At 42.7% G+C, this 22574-nt stretch overlaps 2 protein-coding genes across 10 annotated transcripts in view; one reads left to right on the top strand and one right to left on the bottom strand.

Moving 5' to 3' along the window:
* Window positions 1–14472, top strand: part of lrba (LPS-responsive vesicle trafficking, beach and anchor containing) — a 158939-nt gene extending 144467 nt beyond the window's left edge. For 3 of the 4 annotated variants that reach the window (XM_028403068.1, XM_028403050.1, XM_028403039.1), the window contains 8 exons: window positions 291–468; window positions 1341–1406; window positions 3022–3177; window positions 5328–5495; window positions 8615–8716; window positions 8972–9168; window positions 12527–12678; window positions 13256–14472. In XM_028403068.1, the coding sequence (XP_028258869.1) occupies window positions 291–468; window positions 1341–1406; window positions 3022–3177; window positions 5328–5495; window positions 8615–8716; window positions 8972–9168; window positions 12527–12678; window positions 13256–13346 (1110 nt within the window). In that variant the 3' untranslated portion in view covers window positions 13347–14472. The remainder of the gene's footprint in view (window positions 1–290; window positions 469–1340; window positions 1407–3021; window positions 3178–5327; window positions 5496–8614; window positions 8717–8971; window positions 9169–12526; window positions 12679–13255) is intronic. The other variant, XM_028403060.1, reaches the window with a different exon arrangement.
* A 110-nt stretch (window positions 14473–14582) lies between these two features.
* dclk2a (doublecortin-like kinase 2a) overlaps window positions 14583–22574 on the bottom strand; it is a 36504-nt gene continuing 28512 nt past the window's right edge. For 4 of the 6 annotated variants that reach the window (XM_028403106.1, XM_028403089.1, XM_028403097.1 and 1 more), the window contains 11 exons: window positions 22352–22442; window positions 22160–22265; window positions 20777–20834; window positions 20471–20590; window positions 20245–20391; window positions 20029–20162; window positions 19864–19941; window positions 19595–19691; window positions 18784–18864; window positions 18576–18689; window positions 14583–16712 (listed from right to left, as the gene is read on the bottom strand). In XM_028403106.1, coding sequence (XP_028258907.1) covers window positions 16014–16712; window positions 18576–18689; window positions 18784–18864; window positions 19595–19691; window positions 19864–19941; window positions 20029–20162; window positions 20245–20391; window positions 20471–20590; window positions 20777–20834; window positions 22160–22265; window positions 22352–22442 — 1725 coding nt within the window. In that variant the 3' untranslated portion in view covers window positions 14583–16013. Of the gene's footprint in view, window positions 18690–18783; window positions 18865–19594; window positions 19692–19863; window positions 19942–20028; window positions 20163–20244; window positions 20392–20470; window positions 20591–20776; window positions 20835–22159; window positions 22266–22351; window positions 22443–22574 lie in introns of all 6 variants that reach the window. The other 2 variants (XM_028403117.1, XR_003670471.1) reach the window with 2 other exon arrangements.

Consider the following 22574-nt stretch of genomic DNA (forward strand, 5'->3'; position numbering starts at 1 on the left):
CAACATGCAATTTAACCCTTTCCTCTGAGCTTCTTTCTGTCCCTAATTTTCCAGCAGTACTTTAAAAACTAAACTCTTTCCTGGCTTTGCTGCACTACTTTAACTGCTGCTTATCCTGCTCAAGCTTCCTAACTTTCTCTCTGTCCTTCTTTTTCTTCCTTGGTGTCTCTGTTTTGTCCCTCACCACCACTTGCTGCCACCCTCATCTTTCTGCTCCACTCGGCTCTCTTTTCTCTCCCCTGCATCCTTGTTTACCATCCTGTGGACTTGAATAGTATCTTCTCCTGCAGACCCCGCTGATGTTTACGGAGCAGATGCAGCAGGACGTTATCATGGTTTTGAAGTTTCCGTCAAATTCTCCCGTAACACATGTAGCAGCCAACACCCAGCCAGGTCTGTCATCAGCTGCCATCATCACCGTCACTGCCAACCGCCTCTTCGCTGTCAACAAGTGGCATGGTTTGACAGGTGAGGGACTTGTCTTTGTGCACACATGCATTCGAATGAATTGATTCCTTTAACAAAAACATGACCAGAATCATGATGGTATTTCAGTCAGGTTTTATCCCAGCATCTATCATAATATCATTTTCATACTTCCACTGCTCGTCTCTACTCTGCACTTTAGCTTCTAATTTATCTGAGGATCGACCCTGTCTCGTCTCCATAGGATGGACGTTGATTTGGGAGACAGTTGACTGTGTCTTCTGGATAGCAGTATCAAATGTGACACATGTAGCAGCTAGCATTAGGTCTCACGTCCACCTCCATATATCAGCTGCTCACTTCACAAAACCTTATTTACGCAACATCCATCCTAACCTAGAAGAAACATTAAATTTGATATCTCTGAGTTCATGATGACTGATCGGATTTCAGTGGAATACAGCCTCATCCATGCGGATCAAAGATAAGAATGATTAACCTAATTGGTTTGCTGAGCTTGGAAAAAAAGGATATAGCTTTACTAAATCACATCTCAGAATAAACATCATATCTATCTATCTATCTATCTATCTATCTATCTATCTATCTATCTATCTATCTATCTATCTATCTATCTATCTATCTATCTATCTAACTATCTAACTATCTATCACAGCTTTTCTGAGATGCCGTTGGTTGGCAAAGAAATGCATTTTGGATCACTTTGTATTCTTATAGCCTTGGTGTCTTTTTGACATAATTGATGTCTAATTCCTGCAACTCTTTGGCTGACTAGTCACACTGTGGCTTTATGGTTATAGTTTTCAGTGTGTGATAATGAAGTCAAAGCCAGCATCCACCTTACAAGGCCACACAATTACAATATTAATCCAGTTTGTCTTCCTTTCTGTCAGGTCATCAGGGCTCAACGGTGCAGGACCAGCAGTACCAACTTCCTGTGGAAATTGACCCTCTGATAGGTATGCTGTCATTTACGACTGTTAAAGAATCCACACACACACACACACACACACATACATGGAATCTTTACAGCTTATATCTGAATGAAATTATTTTTTTCTGTGTGTGTGAATCCTGCTGGCATCTTGGTGACTCATGGCAGTCTGTAGGTCTGTGTCCCTGGACAGTAGATCAGAGTTGTTTCCCGGCCTCTGCCCCAGCTCACTCGTCATGATATAGGCCCTGCTCTCACACTAAACCATTTGCATGCAAATTGGAATGCAATGAGCTGTGGCCTAGACCGGCATTTCATCATCAACTCCCCCTCTCTCCTCCCTCCCTCCCTCCCTTTCTGCATCCTCTTTGGTTTAATTTGAGCGGAGGGAAAGGACGCGTGTCAATGGAAATGAATATGAATGTGGTAATAATGTGTGATTGAGAATGCACCGTGGACGGCTGTCAGGACAATATGGGCGCCTCTCATCCTTCACGACTTGTTGATGAGCAGGAGAAGAGTGCCGAGGCGCAGTGATGTATGGGATGCACTGGTGGAGCAGGGAGAGACGAGTCACTTCTGTCTCTCCGCTCCCACCTCCGTCGCTCTCCTGCAATCTCACGCACATCTGCAAGGGAGGCTGTTCTTTCTCTCCTGATGCTGTGGTCACTCTCAGTCTCAGCAGAACATTTCCACACTTGACTTCTGAAAATAACCAGGGTTTGAGACTCAGATATTCATCTTTATCTGCACGTACAGCACTGTATTTCTCTTCTTTACGGCCCCTCTGTACAGGCGGAATAAAAGAAATCTTATCTGTGCATCAATATTTACACATACATACAGTGCATGTATAAGTGGGCGTGTTATTTTTCACTGAATATACACTTTTTATCTTGAATATATCTTCTCATATTTATCATTTATTTTAACATTTGACATCCTGTACTCCCATCTCACATTTGTCATCATTTCTCACAGTAAAGCTTAAATAAAGTACTGAATGATATATTGTTGCGTGTGTGGGAGAGCGTGTGTGTGTGTTTTGGGGGGAGGTAGCAGGGATTTTTGTTCTTGTCAGTAATATATTTACACTGTTTGCATTCCAGGAGGGGTTTGTGCTAAACACAGTAAATTGAGGATGAGCTTTGAGCCATCTGTGGCTTTGGGGAATGTTAAAAATGGTGTAAAATATTACTGCTGGCCTTCTTCAGTTTCCATGTTAGACAGTCCTCTCAGACACCTGCTGTGCAGTGTTTTTAACCGCACTGAATGAGAAACACTTCACAACGATCATATTTGTTCTAGAAAAGAAAAAAGATAACCTCTTATGGAAACAGGAATGTTAGTAAATTTGCTTTCTGGATGAATTAGAGGTGTCTGCTGTGACTTGAGAGGTGTACATATTTTGTGAAGACTATGCACGCTCTGTCATTACTCAGCCTCTTACACTCACGGAAAATGTGAAGCCCCCTGTAAACTTAACCTCCGGGTGTTTTATTTATTCCCTCACTGTTTTTTTTGTGCTAAAACCTCAGTGTGTGACCTATATGAAAATAGTGTGAAGTGCTTGTTTCATATGTGCATATCTATGCATTTATTAGTGTATAAACTTATTGTGTTTTTCATCTATTCTACAGCCAATAATGTGGGCAGTCATCGGCGTCAGATCTCAGACCTGCTGGATCAGAGCATTCAGATCAGCTCTCAGTGTTTTGTCATCACAGCTGATAACCGCTTCATCCTTCTGTGTGGCTTCTGGGACAAGAGCTTCCGGGTCTATTCCACTGATACAGGTAATGCAGAATGATTAAATTATTGTGATCAGGATTATAATTAGTTCTAATGAGCATCTATTTTTAGATAGGGAGATTCACTTCACATCACTTCACATTATCATTTTGGCCCTTCTCACACAGCACTACTTAAATATTACATTGTATGTAATGTACAATCTGTTTTGGTAAGAGCAGCAATAATTTTTTATTGGAAGCTTGCAGCCATTTAGAGTTGTTGGAGAGGCTATTGAGCCGTAACAATTAACCTTTTTAAAAACATCAAACCTCCACTGGCTTTCCTCTAGCACCATCCTCAGGGCGCACCTCTCCCCACACTTTGCTTATCACCCTTGAATTATAAGCTCCTCTGACTGTAGCTTTTATAGGTTTTTTTATGTTGCGAGTATAGAGCCACAGACTGTGCGGTGCTTTCCTCTTATGTTGCTGCATTGTCCCAGCTGTCAGACCATTGTTTTAAATTTACACAGTTACTTACTCCCTTTATTTTTTCCAGTGAAAAGCATGTGTCCTGTCAACAGTGCTGTTGTTTAATATCCCTGAAGTCAGTTTCATTGCTGAACTGCATCATTTATGAAAGATTATTTCATCTTAAGCACAAAGCAGCTGAAAAGTAGTCCTTGTAGTAGATACAGATCCACTGTTTGCAGAGGTTGGCATCCTGCAAGTGGTCCACAGCAACAATGACATCACCATCAGTGTCAAAATGGTGACCAATGAGCTTGTTGTTCCTGTTGTGGAAGAGATAGTAGGTTGAATGATGGATTTTCATTAACACAATTTTACTATAATTATTTCTAGTTGATGGAAACAGAAATCCTACAAAAAAACTAGTTGGCTTCAAACTTTCTGCATAATCTCTCAAACAGCTGCCCTGCATGCACACATAATGAGAGCTGTATGACTTTATCAGCTTCTGCCTTTGTAGCTGTTCAATCACCTTGTATTCACCTACTTGTTTATACAGCATGTTGCTATGCAGATTTCACAGGAGCACTGTGTAGGTCTGACCTGCTGCTTTCACTTGCACACACATACCCAATGCAGGCCTTTTGTGCACACATAGGAACGCACACACTTCTCACTCACACACAAATGCCATCAGGTCAGGGGTCCTAAATGAAACTGTCTCAAGCTTCATCTCTGTACCTCGCTCTTCATCGCCTCCCCCTCAGCCCCACTCAGAGCCCTGTGTGCATCTATACAACAGACTCTTGATTCAATTTCTACAGGCCAGGCCCTCCCTGTCTTTAATGCAGGGAGGAAGGGAAGAAGGGATGGGAACACAGAGATAGCTCTATTGTCTGACTGCCACCAGGGTGCACGAGTGGAACGTGTACACGTTTAATCGCACACGCTCAACAGCTGCCACCAAGGTCCCCAAATCCCCCAGGTTAAAGAACTGAGGGATTTTATCAATTACAAGACTTGATTGGAACACATGCACAAAACACACAGTCTCTTACGCCAGCATGCACACCAATTCAATTCAGTTTGTGTGTGTGTGAGCAGCAGAGTGTGTGTCTAATATGAGGTGCATGGTAGCCATTATTGCGGCAGCCATCATTACTTATTTTCAGTGTTTATAAAAATGTCAAACATTTTACATCTTTGATGTCTCAGTTCTTCTTTGGAAGTATAGTCAGTGACCTGCCCAGTTTCATAATAATCCTCATGTTTTTTCCAGAGTTACAGCTTCATTATCCGTTGGACAGTGATTTTGACACCCAGACAGAAATGTCATGTGTTGCAAACTATCCACTGTTTGACTGCAGAGGTCACACTGTGAGGAGCGTAATGAGTATTAGACAGCCAGACAGTGGAGCTGTGGTCTGGAAATCTGACAGCAATTAGCCTCTTTATATATACACACATGCAGTGCACTGCAAGTGCACAGGCACACACACACAGCTGAAGAAAATATTTACTCTTGTCTGGGAATTAGTAGAAGTCTGATCTTGTGTGAATCAACTAGCCAAGTAGACAGATGATCAACAAACACACGGTAGGAACTTCAAATGATCTCTAACAATAAATTCATACACAGTTTTTATTAAAGATTATGTGAAATCCACCTCTCCTGTTTGTGTTTTATGGTCATTCCTTTCGTGAATATTGATTCCTCTCTGCGTACTTGTGTGCTGTTGCAGGTAAACTGACTCAGATAGTGTTTGGGCATCGTGACGTTGTGACGTGTCTGGCTCGCTCAGAGTCATACATCGGAGGGGACTGCTACGTGCTCTCAGGCTCCAGAGATGCCACCCTGCTGCTGTGGTACTGGAACGGAAAGCACAGCAGCATTGGAGAGAGTCCGGGCAGTAAGTACACAGTACACACACACACGTATTCTCTCAGTGCTCACTCTCCCAGACAGTTGTGACTGTGTGATTTACGGCCTCCCTCTGTAAAGTAACAACTAGTTTCGTCTGACCGGGCCCGGCCTCCTGCATACAGATTGGATTTCGCAGCACTGTCACACCAGGAACAGCTTTCGATAATGTGTTTGAGATTTTGTGTGTGTGTGTGAGGTCAGATATCGTCTTTGCATGTGTGTGTAGTGTGTGTAGTGAAAGTGAGGGCCACTTAGAGACGTTAAATGTGACGTTGGGGGTCGCTGGCCAGCACATGAAAGTTCACCACCATCTGAGGGCCGCGGGGTCACGCTAGTCGATAAAAGTGAAAAATGTCATGGGCCTCCCTTATGTTACCATAACATATGGCAACAGTCATGATCAAAGCATTGCGCACACATTGCTCAGTCTTTAGCCTCCACGGTGCTAATTTGGTCAGCTTAGATTGGTCTACATGTTGTTAAGTGATCCATTACAAATGGGTTGAAATTTATGACAAATTGTGATTCAGTTAATAAGACACACTGATGTTTGATTTGGAGGACAGAGCTGCTAGATGACTGACACTTAGCTCATACACACTGATGTGGGATCCTGGTTTCAAGAAAAAATGTTTCCCATAAATTCCTCTACATTCTTTGGGTTTTTCAAACAAAAAAATACACTTAAACAGGGTCGAACATAAACCACGCTCATTTCGAATATTTGCAACCATTGTCACAAACTAGAGTTACCGTTGACATTGTAATGGCAAATATTCTAAAAATAGGCTTACTTTGATTGATTTATTTTTATCATCCCAATTTTCTATGTTTCCATGCATTTGCATCACATGTCCTTGTGAGCCTGCGTGTCTGTCTCCACGCTAAAGCTAGAGGAGCAGACAAAGCAGTCGTCATCCCAACCCCTCTCTACCACAATGTGATGCTCCATTGCCCCAGACCACAGGAGGCTCTTCCAGACATAAAGTTGTGCAACACACATGCACACGTATACCACACAAAATACATACAGACAGCAGGCTTCTCTTTATTCCTCTTCCAAACATTAAAACTCTTTAGAGTCGGCACACACACACACACACACACCCATATGCCTTCTCATGCATAGTGTTCTGTGGACATCCCTTACACTTCATAAGCTTGACACAAATGCTTCTGGCTGGCTGATATGCACATGTACACGCTAACCTATGAACACATTGTTCCTGCTGTAGGCACATGTTGTCGTGGATGGCAATGCATTTTACAGACACCACTGCCATCTGCTGGTAGTCTACATAGTAGACAACAGTTTAGTCTGATATTTTTTTGAAACATTGCAACAACTCTTAATACAACTAATATTTATTTTTCAAAAATACAGGCAGTCACAATAACAGTCAGTTGTCAGTTTATTAAGTCATCAAGACCATCACAACAAAAATGCAAGCACCACAAATTATGTCTGTTCATTGATTGTACTGTACATTCTGTCCCACATTTCCTGATTAACAAACAGCTCATCATCCACTGTTCACTTTCTGATCAAATAAAAACACAGAGTTCACTTTTAATTTCCCAATAGTTAATTATATTGATTGATTGCAATACTCAGTTTTTTTCCAGATATATTACAAATTTTCTGATTCACTAAATGGATACCTGGTATGTATAAGACATTATACCACCGTATATTCCACCGTAACCATAAGAACTACTAAACCCAAGTGTTCGCATTGAAATCCATTTTGTACTGTTTGGTGTCCTAGTGTGATTCCCCCACTGCACATGTAATCCAAGTACTCACCTTCTCCACACAGATAGTTGATACGTTCCTCGGTGCCCCAGCGTTGCTCATATACAGGTATAAGATTGTAATCAGATGTGGCCCTAATTTAAACCAAATGGCAGGTAGAGGTTCCGAATGTTAACTGATACATCAGCAAAATCCACCCTCGTGCTTCAGGTCACCACTTCATCGGTCATATGTTTGCTTGTTGTGACATTTAGGCCGTTAACCAAATGAAACGCTGCCCTGGTGTAGGTAAGGTTTTGTTGGCTGCCAACATATTTCCAAAGTGGACAAAGATGGGGAAATTATAATGTCTTCTATCAGAATCCAAATATATTAAGTATTCCTTTATGATGTGTGTAATTGTCTGTACTGTACATATGGATTTGATTGTTTTATAGATTTGCAACTTTGCTCATATTTAGCTTGCACTCTGGTTCCCCTTTTTACAAGAGACTTTAGTGAGCAGTGGGGTCTGTTAGAGTCTTTCTACTAAATCTAATTAAGGTTTAACAGTAGCTGTGGCTTATGGGGGGACCTATGTTATTAGTGAAGCTGTATTGAATTTTATTTGATATAATAGAGTTAAAAAGAGAAGCTGCACTGAGTCACAGGACACTTCTGCTTTAGTTAAACTTACCACTATTAAAGTGCATCACTAGGATTTACTATAAAGAATTATTTATATTAAAACCTACATGATAGCATCCTAAAATCATTTTGTGTCTGTCACCAAAGATTTGTTCACTACACACATTTATAGAAAAACTCTGACTAAATCAGCACTTGTCTTCCAGACATTCATTTATTCATACATACACTTTTTAAAAACTAATGATGCAGAGGTCTGTGTGTGTATGTACGTATGTTCAGGCTGAGAAGACAGATGGAGAAGTAACAGGCGATTTTGTTTTGTCGCTCGCCCTGACAGCTCAAACCAAAACAAAATCACACAAACTTCATGACTTGGACCATAACTTATTCCCGCTGCCTCTGGCTCCGTTTCTCTCCGTTTTAACGCAGAAACATCTGGATCTAGTGAAGGCAGTCAGGGAGAGAAGGGTTTAAACACAGGAAGGAGGCTGCTGGTGACAAGTGACAAGAAAGGGAGAGTGACGGAAAAGAGTGTGTGTGCGTGTGTGTGCGTGCAGGACAGACTGCTTAAAGATACAGTTTATATACAATAAAATAAAGACATGCTGGTGTAATTCCCTTTTAATTGTTCCATCTTCAGTGTTTTTTTCTTTTGGCATTGTGCTCCCTCTACAGACTAAATTGCGTATAGTAACAGAACTATGTGTGTGTGTTCCCAGCGGTGTTCACCATGCCGAGGGCCATCCTTACTGGCCATGACTGCGAGGTGACCTGTGCAAGTGTGTGTGCTGAGCTGGGCCTCGTCATCAGTGGCTGCAAAGGTGAGACCACTGTAAAAAATGTTGACCAGGCAAAGGTCAAGACAAATGAAAAAATACATAGAAATTGTGGCCACTACATTACCTGTGGTGTCTGCATGCAGGCATATACATACAAATGTGTTACCTTTGGATATACAGGTATAAAGTGGCCACGGAGTGGGTGGCATGATTGTGCAATCTAATAAACACAGAGAAAATAAATGAATATGATGTGAATATGGTTAAAATATTTTTTCTGCCATCTTACCATCATAGAGGGTCCTTGTCTGATCCATTCCATGAATGGGGACCTGCTGCGTACCCTGGAAGGCCCTGAGCGCTGCCTGCAGCCCCGACTGATCCAGTCCTCCGCTGAGGGACACTGTGTGATCTATTACGACAAGGGACAGTTCTGTCTTTTCAGCATCAACGGCAAACTGCTGGGACACATGGAAGTGGAGGACAGCGTCAAGGTGAGGAAACGTCTGCGTGAGCATACATATGTGAGCCTGCACATGTGTGTGTCTGCACCACATCAGTGCAGAAAGTGCTCTCACTGATTAAAGGCTCGGTTTTGGTTGGAGATCTGAGTAAGGTACAGGGTCGGCGTGCCTCGGGACAAAAATGGCTTTACATCCCTCATTCCCCCCCTCGCCCTCATGCATACACCAGACGAAAGGTTCTTTTGATCCAGAGCTCCATTGTCAGGTCAGATATCGGCAGTGCTGGAAAACATTCCAGAGGAGTGGTCAGTCCTGGACACCGACACCATTAACTACCCTCCAGCACAGGGCGACACATTCCCCATTTCCCACATTTCCTCCCTTGCGGTTAGAGTGATACAAGATAGTGGCTACTGCCTTTGGTTTCCCGACCCGTTGTTTCCGGTTTGGCCTGGGAAATGTAAGCTAGCTCTGACAGACAGCCACACGCCTGTTTCCTATTAAGAAACCTCCTGTGCCCAGTCTCCTAACCTGCCAAGCAGCCCACTCTGACACAAAGCCACAATATACTTATTGAGTCCATTACCACCACTGTGAAAGTAGCTAGTGTTTGGTTTCAGGGTTTCTGAGAACTTTATTGTCTCTTTTAAAGAAGCTAACAATGTTTAAGATACTCATTGAGCCTTTCCCACAGTTCTGCTAAAGATGAAACCTGGGAACAGCTCAGGCTACTGCCGGCCTTGTCCGCTCTCCTCTGCTGTTGTAAATTCCAGCCATGTCAGATGGCATTAGGAAATTCCTAACATCTCGGAGTGAGGCTGTGAGAGCCTCAGCCCCCTCCCACCTCGCCCCCTTAGCTCCACCCTCCTGCTCTGAGATTCCAACAGTATTTAGTGCACTCATGTACATACAGAATCAATCTTCTTAGCCCTTGGAGCCTCAGCACAGTATGACTCCTGGATAAATAAGTGTTTGTCCTGGCCTGCAGTGTACACTTAGAAAGAGAGAGTAGGCCTGAGAAGGAGAGAGAATGTATGCACTGTGAATTTATAGGGGTCTGGAGTCAGAGGTTAGATGACAGGCTAACAGTCGGCATCCTAGTCTAATAGCAGAATCGGATGACAGCAGCCATACTGAATGGATTACATTCTTTTAAGTACTAGTATAACTCAGGCAGTGTAACCATTCCAGCGGTTTTTTTCACTGCCTGCGTCCGTGTAACAGGGGGATTAACAGCACCATAAATTAAACTTTTTACCTTCTCCAGACCCAGAATCCACCCACTGTTCCCTGAAAGACTTAGGAAATATGGGCATTAAAAGTGCATGTGTTTCTGCTGGAGTCATTTTTTTTTGTCATCCGAACCTGGGCAGCCATCTTAGCCCCCACAGAGCCATCGGCCATCTTGTTTGACCGCCCAGTGGCAAAGGACTGATTTATAAGGTCTGTCTGCAGCCTCCTACCTGGCCGGGCTGACATGTCTGCCAGAGCTCCAGCCTCCTGCTGGGCTCCAGTAAGGTCACGGACTCCATCGGTAGATAGACAAGTACATGAATACAGTGCAGAAACTGGTAAATGCTTCTCTGCTTTGCACAGTGTACAAACAAAATATATCTTCAGATGAGTAACCGTAAAGGCCTTTTGAATTAACTCATGGAATATGAGGTGTTTGTGGCCTAGGCAGGAGTCCATTTTAAAAAAAACTAGCAGTTATTTCTCTAGATACATACCTTTACAGACTTGGTCCAGCAGCTGTGGAAGCATTGTTTGTAACACAGAGGCAATGATTACTCTCAAAAGAGTGACCGCTGGGCTCCTTCTTTATCTTTGAGATGAGTTCAGAGTTTGCTGATGGCATATGAGGTGAATAAGGCGGGTGATGGACGAGTTCAGGCTGCGTCCCTGGATGACAGGATGGACTGTGGACCCTAAATTTTCAGTTACTTGAAACAGAAATGCTGCACATTGACTTCAAAGGGAGCTGTATAACTCATCTCCTTCTATATTGGAAAACATTGCAGGTGTATTCTGGAGAGAGAGGGGATATGAGAGGAGCAGAGCTTTGGGTACAGTATGTCATGAAAGTGCTCTGAAAAGCCCTTTGGTCAACAATGTTGTTAGAGAACACTATGTCTGTTGTGAAATTTGTCGGTTACAAGCTGCTTTTTGTCACAGTCACATGTTACCACGTGAAGTGATTCAGTTGAAGTGCATTGCTTCCGACTGTCAGTAATGAGCATTGTCTGTATTGTTGTTGTCAGATTAACTCTGAATGTTGATACACAAAACAATTACTGTACACACGGAGCAGACCTGCAGCGATAAAAAAGCGAGCGCTGCACTCAGTCATGCTCTGAGAGTCCATCTTGGATGACGATCTAACGTGGTAATTATGCTTAGATTGATTCTGGAGGCCTGCTGCCAGCGTGCAGCATGCATGTGCATCCTTGTGTGACCATTGTGTGTCTGCTGTTTGTGTGAGCACCTTCACATGCATGCATGCATGATAAGAATGAGAAACAGCTGATTTGATTTTTTTAATACAAAACATTTGGTCACTTTAAGCTGCACATTTTCTGCTCTCCTCTTGAAGGGTTATTTATGTTTCCCTTACCAAATCAAGTTCCTGAAAAAGTTGTTCCAGCTTTAAGTTTTATTTTTCCACTTAATGCGAGCCTGATTCGACACACATGCTGCTGTTGATTGAAGCGTCTCCTGCCGACTCACTGCAGCTGAAAGAGTTCTGTGTCATGAAACCACAAACGACAAAAGCTCTAAATTAGTGTCATTTGCCGCTTTTAGAACTCACATTCTGCGTCGTCATTTCATCAGCTATGGTTACTCGCTGATTGATGCCCCTGACTGTTTCACTTTCAGTTTCCACAATGCACTGCGTCCATAATAGAGTGCAGCACATGACTTGATTTGTGTACATCTGATTCCCGGGGGACCCATTCAGCCGCTACAGTTTGCAGGAAAAGCAGATGAGACGAGTAAATCTCTGTGCCGCACTGTGGGGAGCCATCTTTGTTGCAAGCCGGGGCCTGTGTACAGAAAGCCCCCTGAGGACGGCAGCACTGACCTGGGATCTTTTGTCAGATCACACGATCTTGCTATACTTTGACATCAGAGATAAAGTGCTCCCAGATCACCAGGCCTATTCCCAGACAATTTATGCACACAGGTTGAACAGCATTGCTGCTCTGCTGTCCTGTTTTTTTTTTTGAAGGACGGTTAACACATGATTGTTGATGATTGTACAGTGTGTTTTACCACTGAGAAAACTGCACCCCTAAAGCTGTAATGAATCTAACATGCAAGGAGAATAAAGGGAATTCTGGAGCCCAATAAAAGGTTAATAATGAAGTTTTTCTGTTTGTCTTGGCAGGCCATGCTCCTCAGTCGTGACGGCCAGTACCTGCTGACTGGCGGAGACAGAGGTGTGGTGTCTGTCTGGCAGGTCCACAACCTCAAACAGCTGTTCACCTACCCAGGCTGTGATGCAGGGATACGCGCCATGACGATGTCACATGACCAAAGGTAGTGAGCACACACAAACACACACAAATACACCCAGAAAGCACAAATGACTGCAACCAGTGGTAGTAAAATGATCTTTTGTAGTAATGTAAATGTAAAAGTGACTCAGTAAAGGTCTTCTTTTACAGGTATCTGTACTTAAAGTGAGACCTTTACATACAAAACACAATATACCCTTAATATTTTTTCCAAAGTAGCAAAATATCAATCCTATACTCTTTTAAACAGCAGCACTGCTTGGTGGCTAATGAGTAATTCTTTGTAAACCCTAAATACTCTGAGTCTGGTAATGACTCATCCGTACGTTGCATCTTTTTACACTTTACTTTAACTTTTATTTAAAATTTACTTAAGGGGTGAAAAAACCTTGACTCCAAACTTATAGTAGATCAATTCAGTATGCAGGTATGCTCCTTAGAACACAAACATATCAATCGTTTGCATAGAATGACCCTAAGATTAAATTTCGTCCGTCTTTAAATTATCCAGTAAATACCTAACAGATATAATGTAGTAAAAAGTGCTCCCTGAAATGCAGTTAAAGATCTCATGAGTTCCCCCTCTAACTGTCCTTAAGGTGCATCATAACTGGCATGGCTTCTGGAAGTATCGTACTCTTCTACAACGACTTCAACAGGTGGCATCACGAGTACCAGACCAGGTACTGAGGTGAAAGCTGCAGAGACCGACTGACAGAAAAACCCAAAATTATTGCGAGCATGAACTCTTACGAAGGCAATGTTCTGTCTATATCCTGATATCCTGAATGTAAAATCTGTCCTGTCATAGTTAAAGAATCAAACTATTTTTTAAAAAAGGGCATTGCTATATTTTGTAGATCCGATAGAAATTTTCATAAAGATCTTGGGTGGGGGGTTATGTTACTGTACGGTTTAAAAGCAAATCTATTTTTAGCTGTAAGAATCTATTTTCATCTCCTCCAGAAAAGAAAAAAAAGGGTCTGTGGGGAGTTAGTGAGAATCTTTTCTCTTTAAAAATCCAAATATTTGTGTACTTTAGGGGTGGATGATTGTTTTCTGTTTAGTTGTTTCTTTGGTCTGTGGGTGTGTATTTGGGGATTAAATATTGAGCTGTCATTCATGCTTTTCCCTGTTTTGGCAACCCAGCAGATGGATAAATAATGAATGCGCTCCAAAAGAGAAGTGAAGAGGGAATATTCATTTAAATAAATATCTCTATATATAAAATGTTTAATGTAGTCCTCCATATTTAAGATTTCTATTCCCTCTGTACGTCCTGTGCTTGCTGAGAGATTCTGTGCATGGCTCATTACTCATATATAACTGCAGATCTGTTGCTTTATTATTTAAACCTTCCCTCCATCAGGATGTAACAATGTCAACATTTTTTCTACATTTCCTTTCCAAATGACTAAAAATTGTTTTTTTTTCTAAAATAGGAACCCTGATAGTCTGAAGGTTTAAGCTCATGACTGCAATACTAAAAGTCCTAACCATACTTGCTGCCAGTCCTCTTCGAGTCTTGTCTCCATAGCTGCAAAGTGAGATGTGCAATGAAAGGAAGGACTGACCTATTTCTGTGTGTTTTCATCACACAATCATTATATTGATGTAATTCAGCAGCAAAATGCTGAACATACAGGCGTCCACTTGCATCAGGAAACATTCCTTCCTTTAAAGTTCGAGCTTCGATGTGGTTTCAGTGTGCAGATATGAGCAACTACTTTTATCTATCAACCAATATTTTTTGCAATAATGTTGGAGTGTATTGTGTGCAGAGTTCTGACAATAAAATGGAATTTTATAACTTGAATTGTCTGATTAAAAAAAAAAGAGGCATCACTCAGAGCAACAGCACACTCTAGTGGACACACACACACATATCACCACAAACAATTTTGATTTGAAGTCTTTATTGCATGTTTTGCTGGACTGTTCCAAAATAGTGGGACATTAAAAGCAGCCGCTCTATGCCTAATAAAAACATTTGTTTGAGCCATTTAAACCTATCGTTTCATACAAATTTTCCTTTACAAACCACTATGACAAAGCATATGAAAATGTACTTTGACTACATTTACATAAGAGAAACTATTTCCAACTTGACTCTGTGTACATAGGAGAGCATTCATGCAGCAGAGTCCTGAAGAGGGGAAAGACTCATGGGGGACGATTTAGCCCTACTAATGACACATGGGGAAAAACAAACTACTTTTTAAATTAGACTTTAAGATGCAGAATGTGGGACATCATTTTTAGCCAAGCTGGTTTTGATAAAGGCATCGTCAAGCTTTTAGCCAGTGATCAGGTACAAATGCATCAACGTCACACATTCGTTCATGTGAATCCAACAGACCCAAAACGACTAGGTTAAATACAGCAAATAATACACTGGTCAATGTGTCCTTCAGCTGTGAGCGTGTTGTATTTGAATGTTTCTGTTAAAGCAAAGCTGCTGCAGTTTGGTTTGATGTCTGTTGGATCTTGTTTTCTTTTTGTACAGCAGTTTATGATTCACACACATATGCAAACACAAACCTTCAAGTTTCAGGTGGACAGCTTAGGTTCTTTACGCTATGTACAAATACAGTGTAGACGCTAAATAACACACACACACAGATACAATGGGTGAACTCCATTCTCATTTATATCTAGTGATTCTCCACAGTCTAGTTGTTTGGGGTCATTTTCACAATTTCTTCCCCTCCTTAAATATTATGAAGGTGGATGGGGAAACATTGGAAAAATGCTTTTTGTAGTTTATGTCCACATACTTTTGTTTCAGTAGGTCTGACCGTCACTTTTTTTTGGAATTTGCTTCACAATCGTGATGTGTTGTTTGCCGTTTTCTTCTCCATATGGACTGCAGATTGTATATATCCATATACAGATGACATATTGAAGTAGATCTGAAGCTATTTGGATGTCACCATTAATTTGTCCACCCACTGTGTACACTTAAAATGTAAAATTAGCTGTTAACATCAGGGTGGCTACACTACATATCGTTAGTCTAGCAGGTTGTGATATGCTGTGTTATGGACATACAGTGAGATGTGCTGAGTATTTACAGAGGAGTCCACAGGAAGGTAAAGTAAGATGCTAAAATGAAGGAATTCACATTAATGTGATACAGTAATGCATAACTTCAAAAGAGAACCCACTCAGAAGAGTCATCAGTTCATTCTCCACATCCTCCATGAATAAATAAAAACATGTAGTGTCAACACACTCCTTATATGAGTGGGGTAAGAATGAGAGGAACATGTACACCAGTCACTGGCTCAGTTTACAGCTACTCGGGGAAAGAGTGGGGGGGAGTGAAACTGGATGATGATCAGATGGTGCTTAATATTAAATGTTCTCCACTAGTTCTTTAGTAGGGAGAAAGCTGGGAGAGGGAGACCCAGCAGGAGAGGGTGGGGTTGTGCATCTGGGAGGTGTGGAAGGAGGAGAGGGAAACAGGGTCGGATGGATGAAGGAGGGGGAGGAAGGTTCTGGTTTTGTTGGAAAGAATACAACAGGTTGGATGGGGGAGACGGGGGAGAGGGACACTTGTTTTGAAGCAGAAACATTGTGGGAGGCTTTGGTAGGAGATGGCAGGGGTGGACCGGAGGCTGGTGTACAAGTGAAAAGAGCAGGAGGAGGAGAAGGAGACGTCGGCTCAGAGCAGGGAGCAGCTGACGGGGATGTTTCAGGAGGGAAGGAAATGGGCAGAGAGGTGATGGGGAACATTTCAGCAGAGGGTGACGGGGAGAACTGGAGCGAACTTACAGGAGTGACGGGAGGCAGGTCAAGGTTAGCAGCTAACAGGTTGTGTGGGAGTGGAGAGTCAGGAGGTCTAGAGGTGGATGCAGCATCAGCACTTGGTGCCTCAGGAGAAGCAGTGTTGGTTGGAGAAGCCGGCTCCCCTGAGTTTGGTTCTTTGGCACGTGGTGCCTGTTTGGTTGGAGAAGCCGGTGGGACTTTCTTGCCAGCCAGCGGTGGCACTGTTTCTGGGCCCAGACCACGACGGGCGGTGAGCTGAAGCATCTCCTTATCTAGAGCCGTGTTCTAACAAAACAGACACACACACACACCATCAGTTTTACAGAAGCACAAAAAGAGACACACTAAACGTCAGTCTACCCTGAATTCGGCCAACAATCACTGTTGTCCTGACAGTTTAGCTCTTGCAGCGAGTTTTCTGTTTGTACCTACAATCATTCACTACTGACCCTGTTTAATGATCTCTATGAAAAACACACAGGATGAACAAGCTAATGAAAATGGACATAAATAACTGAAAGATAATTTAACAGAAAGACTGACCCCACAAAGAAGGCACATCAGACCAAAAAGTGCTACACTAAATGCAGAGAAAGGACAAATGAGAAAGGGAACATTTACTGTTTCACTCAACAGATATGATATAAAAAAACAATACACAAAAAAGTAAAAAAAAAACAAAAAAAAAACCATTCCTCATTTGTCCCTTTGCTGAGAATCAGCAGCAGCAGAAGAGACAAGGCGTAGCGTTAAGTGTTAGTACATACCATTGCCTTGGAGCTAAGTCAGAGGGACGAAATGCAGGGAGAGGGGAGAAGCAAAAAAGGGACAGAGACTAGTCTTACTCACAGCTTCACAAAATAAAATCAACACAAGCATGGCGGCCAGTGGAGAGTCCTTGTTCCAGCTCAGTGCTATTTTAAATATTTAAATAAATGTTTTCTTGTTTGTTTGTTTATTTCAGAGAACTGAGCTGGAACAAAAAGACTTTCTATGACAGTCAAACACAGATGTTTCAGTAAACATACTTTAAAGCCGTCTGGTTGGATTTTTAGACATTAGTACTGTAGTGAAATTATTCTTTAATTTGTGCAGGGAAATCTTAAATCCAAGGCAATAAAAGCTGCTTTGCGTCCCTCTCTGCAAATTTAGCACAGTTTTTAATCTTCTCCACAAGATGGCGCCAGAGGATCACACCCAGATTTTTAGATCCATGTTTCATTTATTAGGCGTTTATAAAAACACAGAGAGGGGGGCAAATCACACCAGTCTGCCACCAGATTACATTAACAGTGTAAACATGCTCTCCTATGATGAACAGACACTTGATATATTCCATATAAGTCCATGATCAATAAGAAATGAAGTGGAGGAACAGAGTGATGGTTAGAGTTACTGCAGCTGAGGAAAGAGGAGCAGGGGGGCCTGAGAAGAATCAGGAAGTAAAGGGAGAGGGAGGGTGAGAAGTGGTGGGAGTTGGATGGAGGAAGAGGGCGATGACTGGAGAGGAAGTTAAGAGGAGAAAGGGGTATGACGTGTGTACCCAGCTCTCAGCTCCAGGCGTCCCCTGTGGTCCTGGGTCAGGTGTGAGGGAGGGGTGAGGATGAGGGAGGAGGAAGAGGATGGAGAAGAGGAAGAGGAGGAGGAGGAGGAGAAGCCGAGGCCAGGGCCGGCACGTTTACATCTCGAGCTGTCAAATGAGATTTACAGAAGAACATCACACGTCTTATTAAAAGAAACCTTGGCTCGGCCCCCTTTCATTCACTCCAGACAGATTGCAGAGTGGGCGGGTGGCGTGACCTGATGGGATGAGGACAGGAAGTCAAACTATACAACAGGAAATGATGCAAGTGAGGCTTGAAACTGAAAGGATGGAAAGATGCTCGTACATCCTGTCTGACATGTTTACAGCTGCGCGAGTTGTTTTGAACTCGTCTTTAGTGAATCTTTTGTATTTAGGTCACCGGCCGTCGTACAGTAAATGTTTGGAAACGATCCTGACATGTTCAGACTGCTGCAGCTAAACCCATGTCAAAAATACTAAAATACTGCAGATTGAAGATGGAGGTCACCGATGTGTTATCTTCAGCAGGGCAGTAGAAACTAAAATATTAAAATCACAGCTTGTTGACGCTTTGTTGTGCTTACCATGATGACCGACACCCCCGCTGTGGTGCTGTGGTGCTTTGGCGCAGTGTTAAAGTGCGTCTTCAGTTTACCTGTCACCTCCACCTTCATGTTGTTCTCTATGATTGCATCATCCTACACACACACACACGATGCACTTTCACATAACAGTCTTTAGGATTGTGTTTACACATCAAATACACACAATCAGAGTGTAGAGATAGAGTACCGTGACCCATGGGTGTGAGAGGACGTCCTGTGCCGTGTATCGAGCCTCAACGTTGACCTGCAGCATCTTTGCAATCAGCTCCTGTAATTAAACCCAATCAAACACACACATTACATTAAACTAATTACAGTATTAAAGGTGTGGACACTTTGACAGACAGGTGGGGCCTGTTTTGTTCCTTCACATATTATCATTGCATTATTATTCAGACTCTGCAATGCAACTGAGATTCTTCTGACAGCCAATGGATGATGTGTTTGGTTTCTAAGGTTTTATCTAACAGCTGCAGTGAGGACATCTGCAGTCCATTGATCACTCTTGTTATATTTTTTGTGTGTTATTGTTCAATAAAACACTGATCAGAGCGGCTTAATCCCTTTACGTAACACATACATGAGGGGGACACACAAACAAAAGATTCATAAAAGAACAATTCTGTGTGCATTATAGTGCACTAAAAGCTGTTGTGTATAAAATCCTTCTGCAGCACACGCCTCCTGTCCTTTAAGTACACGTTAAATTTACACCTCACACACACCACACTGTGCCAAGCTGTGGAGACAATAACTGTGCTCTTCTCTTCAGTGACAGGCCGCTCTAACAGAAGTTAATTAGCAGTTAGGTGTTGCATGCTGAGTGTGGACTGTCACCTTAATACATGACATTAATTTAGAGGGCTGGAGGGGTGTCTGTGCCATTCAGCTGACAGTAGTCATTAATGTGGTGTATGTTTAAGCTCGTTCAGGATTAGCATATATTGTGATATTCCAGGAACATTAACATGTTTGAAAGCCGTGTGTTGTGTCCCAACCTTAGCTGAGTCAGTGATGTTGTCCCAGTATGGACCGGGAAAGTCCAAACGTCCAAGAAGGATCTGATCAAAGAGTTCCTCCTGACGGTTATTCTCACTGTACAGAGAGATGAACACACAAATATCAGGAAACACTAAATACAGTCGGATTCCGGCTATATTGCATTTAAATGAATGGGCCATATGTGAGGTCAGAGTGACCTTTGCTGTATTGTATATTGCTGCTTACAGACCTAGTTATGAGCCTTAGCAAACATTATGAACATTACCTTCTAAATGGAGGGAAGCCACACAGAAGGATGTAGGTGATGACGCCTGCAGCCCAGATATCCACCTTCAGACCATAACTGTGGGGAGGAGGACACAGGAAACAAACCCAGATAATTTATCGCTGTCATCACATTCAAAGCTCCACATTCTGTCACCCAGCTTACCCCGACTCTGCGATGATCTCTGGAGCCACATATGTAGGAGTGCCACACACCGTATACAAAGGTCCCTCTACTATTGTGGCTAGGCCAAAGTCTCCAAGTTTCAAAGACTTGGTGCCATCGGGGTACTCAAACACCTGAAAGGGAACGCTCAGTTGAGACCCATGCAGCAGGGCTATGTGTACGAGAACACCATGTGTGTGACGTGTAGATGTGTACCAGCAGGTTCTCTGGTTTAATGTCTCTGTGGACGATGTTCATGCTGTGCAGGTACTTCAGAGCTCCAGCCAGGTTGTAGACCATGATGCTGGCGTCCCTTTCTGTGTATTTGGCCGAGGAGGTGATAGAATCGAACAGGTCTCCTCCCTGTGAAAACACCAACACTGCTGTTGTTGAAATGAGGAGTCCGAAGTGACATAGGCCTCCACTTAGTTTCCTACTTCACCTTGACGAGCTCCATAACCAGACAGAGCTCAGACGGAGCGTCCAGCTCCTCGATCAGCATGATGATGTTTGGGTGTTTGACCCTCCGCAGCACAGCAACCTCATTCTCTATGAGGTGCTCCTGGAAACATTATAAATATGAATTAATATCAAAGGTGTGTGTTAAAGTGTGACGATGATTTGAATCAGGGGATGAATAAAACATTGCGAGGCTCAGAGACACACAGGTGATACTGTGCTATATGTGGCTGTTAATATGTGTGTGTGTGTGTGTGTGTTAAAACAGAGATGAGAATTGAAGAAACACCTTTCCGCAGCACTTGGCTTTGTCGATGATCTTCAGAGCAAACTCCTTCCCCGTGGACCTGAACAGAAACAGTGCAATTAGTGAAAACAATAAAAACACAGCACTGACACTGCAACTATGTAATTTAAAGCAAGTGCTCACTGGATAGCCTCAGTTACAGAGTGCAGGAGCACTGCCAGTTATTGGGAAGGTATCCTAAGTTTTTTACAGAGACACAGAGGAGATACAGACAGAACCTGAGCACACATACTTCAACTATAACCTAACAGCAGAGATTCCTTTCCTTACTGTGAGAAAACCTTTCACAAATGTGACCCCACCCAACATCAATAACCATAGCCTGAGTGAAATGAAACCTCTGAAGGTCGGCAAAAACAGGACTTTAAAAGGGTTGGGGCTGCTTCTAGGGCTGAGATACAGCACTGCACAAAAGACAGCCGTGGTCAGTGTAAATAGACACGGGGCGGCTGTGGTAGTGCCTACCTGCATGCCTTAACTTAAAGTTGGTCCCAGTGCTTACACTATTGGTGTGTGAATGTGTGTGTGCTTGTGTGGCAGAAAGGGTGAATGTGAAGCAGTGTAAAGCACGTTGAGCACCTTTGAGTAGGAAGATGAGTGCTATAAAAATGCAGATGAGCACACTGATGGGCACAACTGATGACATGTTTAAACACAAATCTGAGCACAGCTCACACAGCTCAAGGCTGAGGGAGAAAGAGGTGGGGTGGCAGCGCATGTTGTTGTCCCCCTGATCCAGCAGTGGAGACGGTCACAGTGTACAATGATTGACAGGACAGCACACCTTATGCTGAGGAGGCACTACACTGGCTCTGTGGTGTTAATAGGTGTTAATAGGTGTTCACTTCCTGGTTACTTCCTCATTACTTCCTGGGTCACTATGTTTTTCCCTGATTCACCATGCTGCTATCACATGACCCTTTCCCTGAGGATTATTGAACAAGGAGAAGGAATTACAGGCACTGCTTTGTGCTGTTAAATCCTATATTTTCAGAGATCCTTTCAGTATTGCTGTAGACACTTTGTGTTTTTGAATGCAAACAAAACTCTTCTGATCACAACACACTTCACATCGAAGTACTTTACAGGAAGGTGAATCCGATAGGAGCGCACACAGTTGACAGGCTTCTTGTCCTTATCATCATCTCCTCTGCCTGAGCGCTGTGTTGACTCAGAGATTAAAAGGCTAATGAAGTGAAATCACTGCTGGGTTTAATCCCTGGGATATATTTGTCTCCACAATGCCTGTCATCAGGACTTAAACTCCCCGATCGGGCAGTGACCACATGTGATGAATATTTTATTAAAGTGGTGTAACAAGGGGCAATTCTGTGGTTTCACTGCAGACTGACAGGTTTCACCCACCTCTCCACACACTCCTTGACCACAGCGAAGTTTCCATCTCCGATGACCTTGCCGACCTTGTATTTTTCCAAGATGCTTGAGGCAGGGGTGTACTGGTTCCCGTTGACTGTAGAGGAGAGACAGAACATTACAGACAGGTCCAACGGGTTCATAAAAACTAATCAAAGAGATGACATGCTGACAGAAAAGTACCTTCTGGGCTCAGTCTGTTAGTTTGCTCCTGATGATGATTGTTCAATGAACCGTTTACATTTGGGGAGGAGACTTGAGGCGACAGAGGGATCTGGCAAAATAAACAAACCCTCATTAACAGCTGCACATGGATGAAATGTTCATTTTCTTGCAGTAAATATGCTTTGAATCACACAAACATAAATCAAATTATTCAGAAATCAACACAATTGTATGTCCTTTA

This window comes from Parambassis ranga, chromosome 1 (assembly GCF_900634625.1).
Source record: "Parambassis ranga chromosome 1, fParRan2.1, whole genome shotgun sequence".
NCBI lineage: Eukaryota > Metazoa > Chordata > Actinopteri > Ambassidae > Parambassis > Parambassis ranga.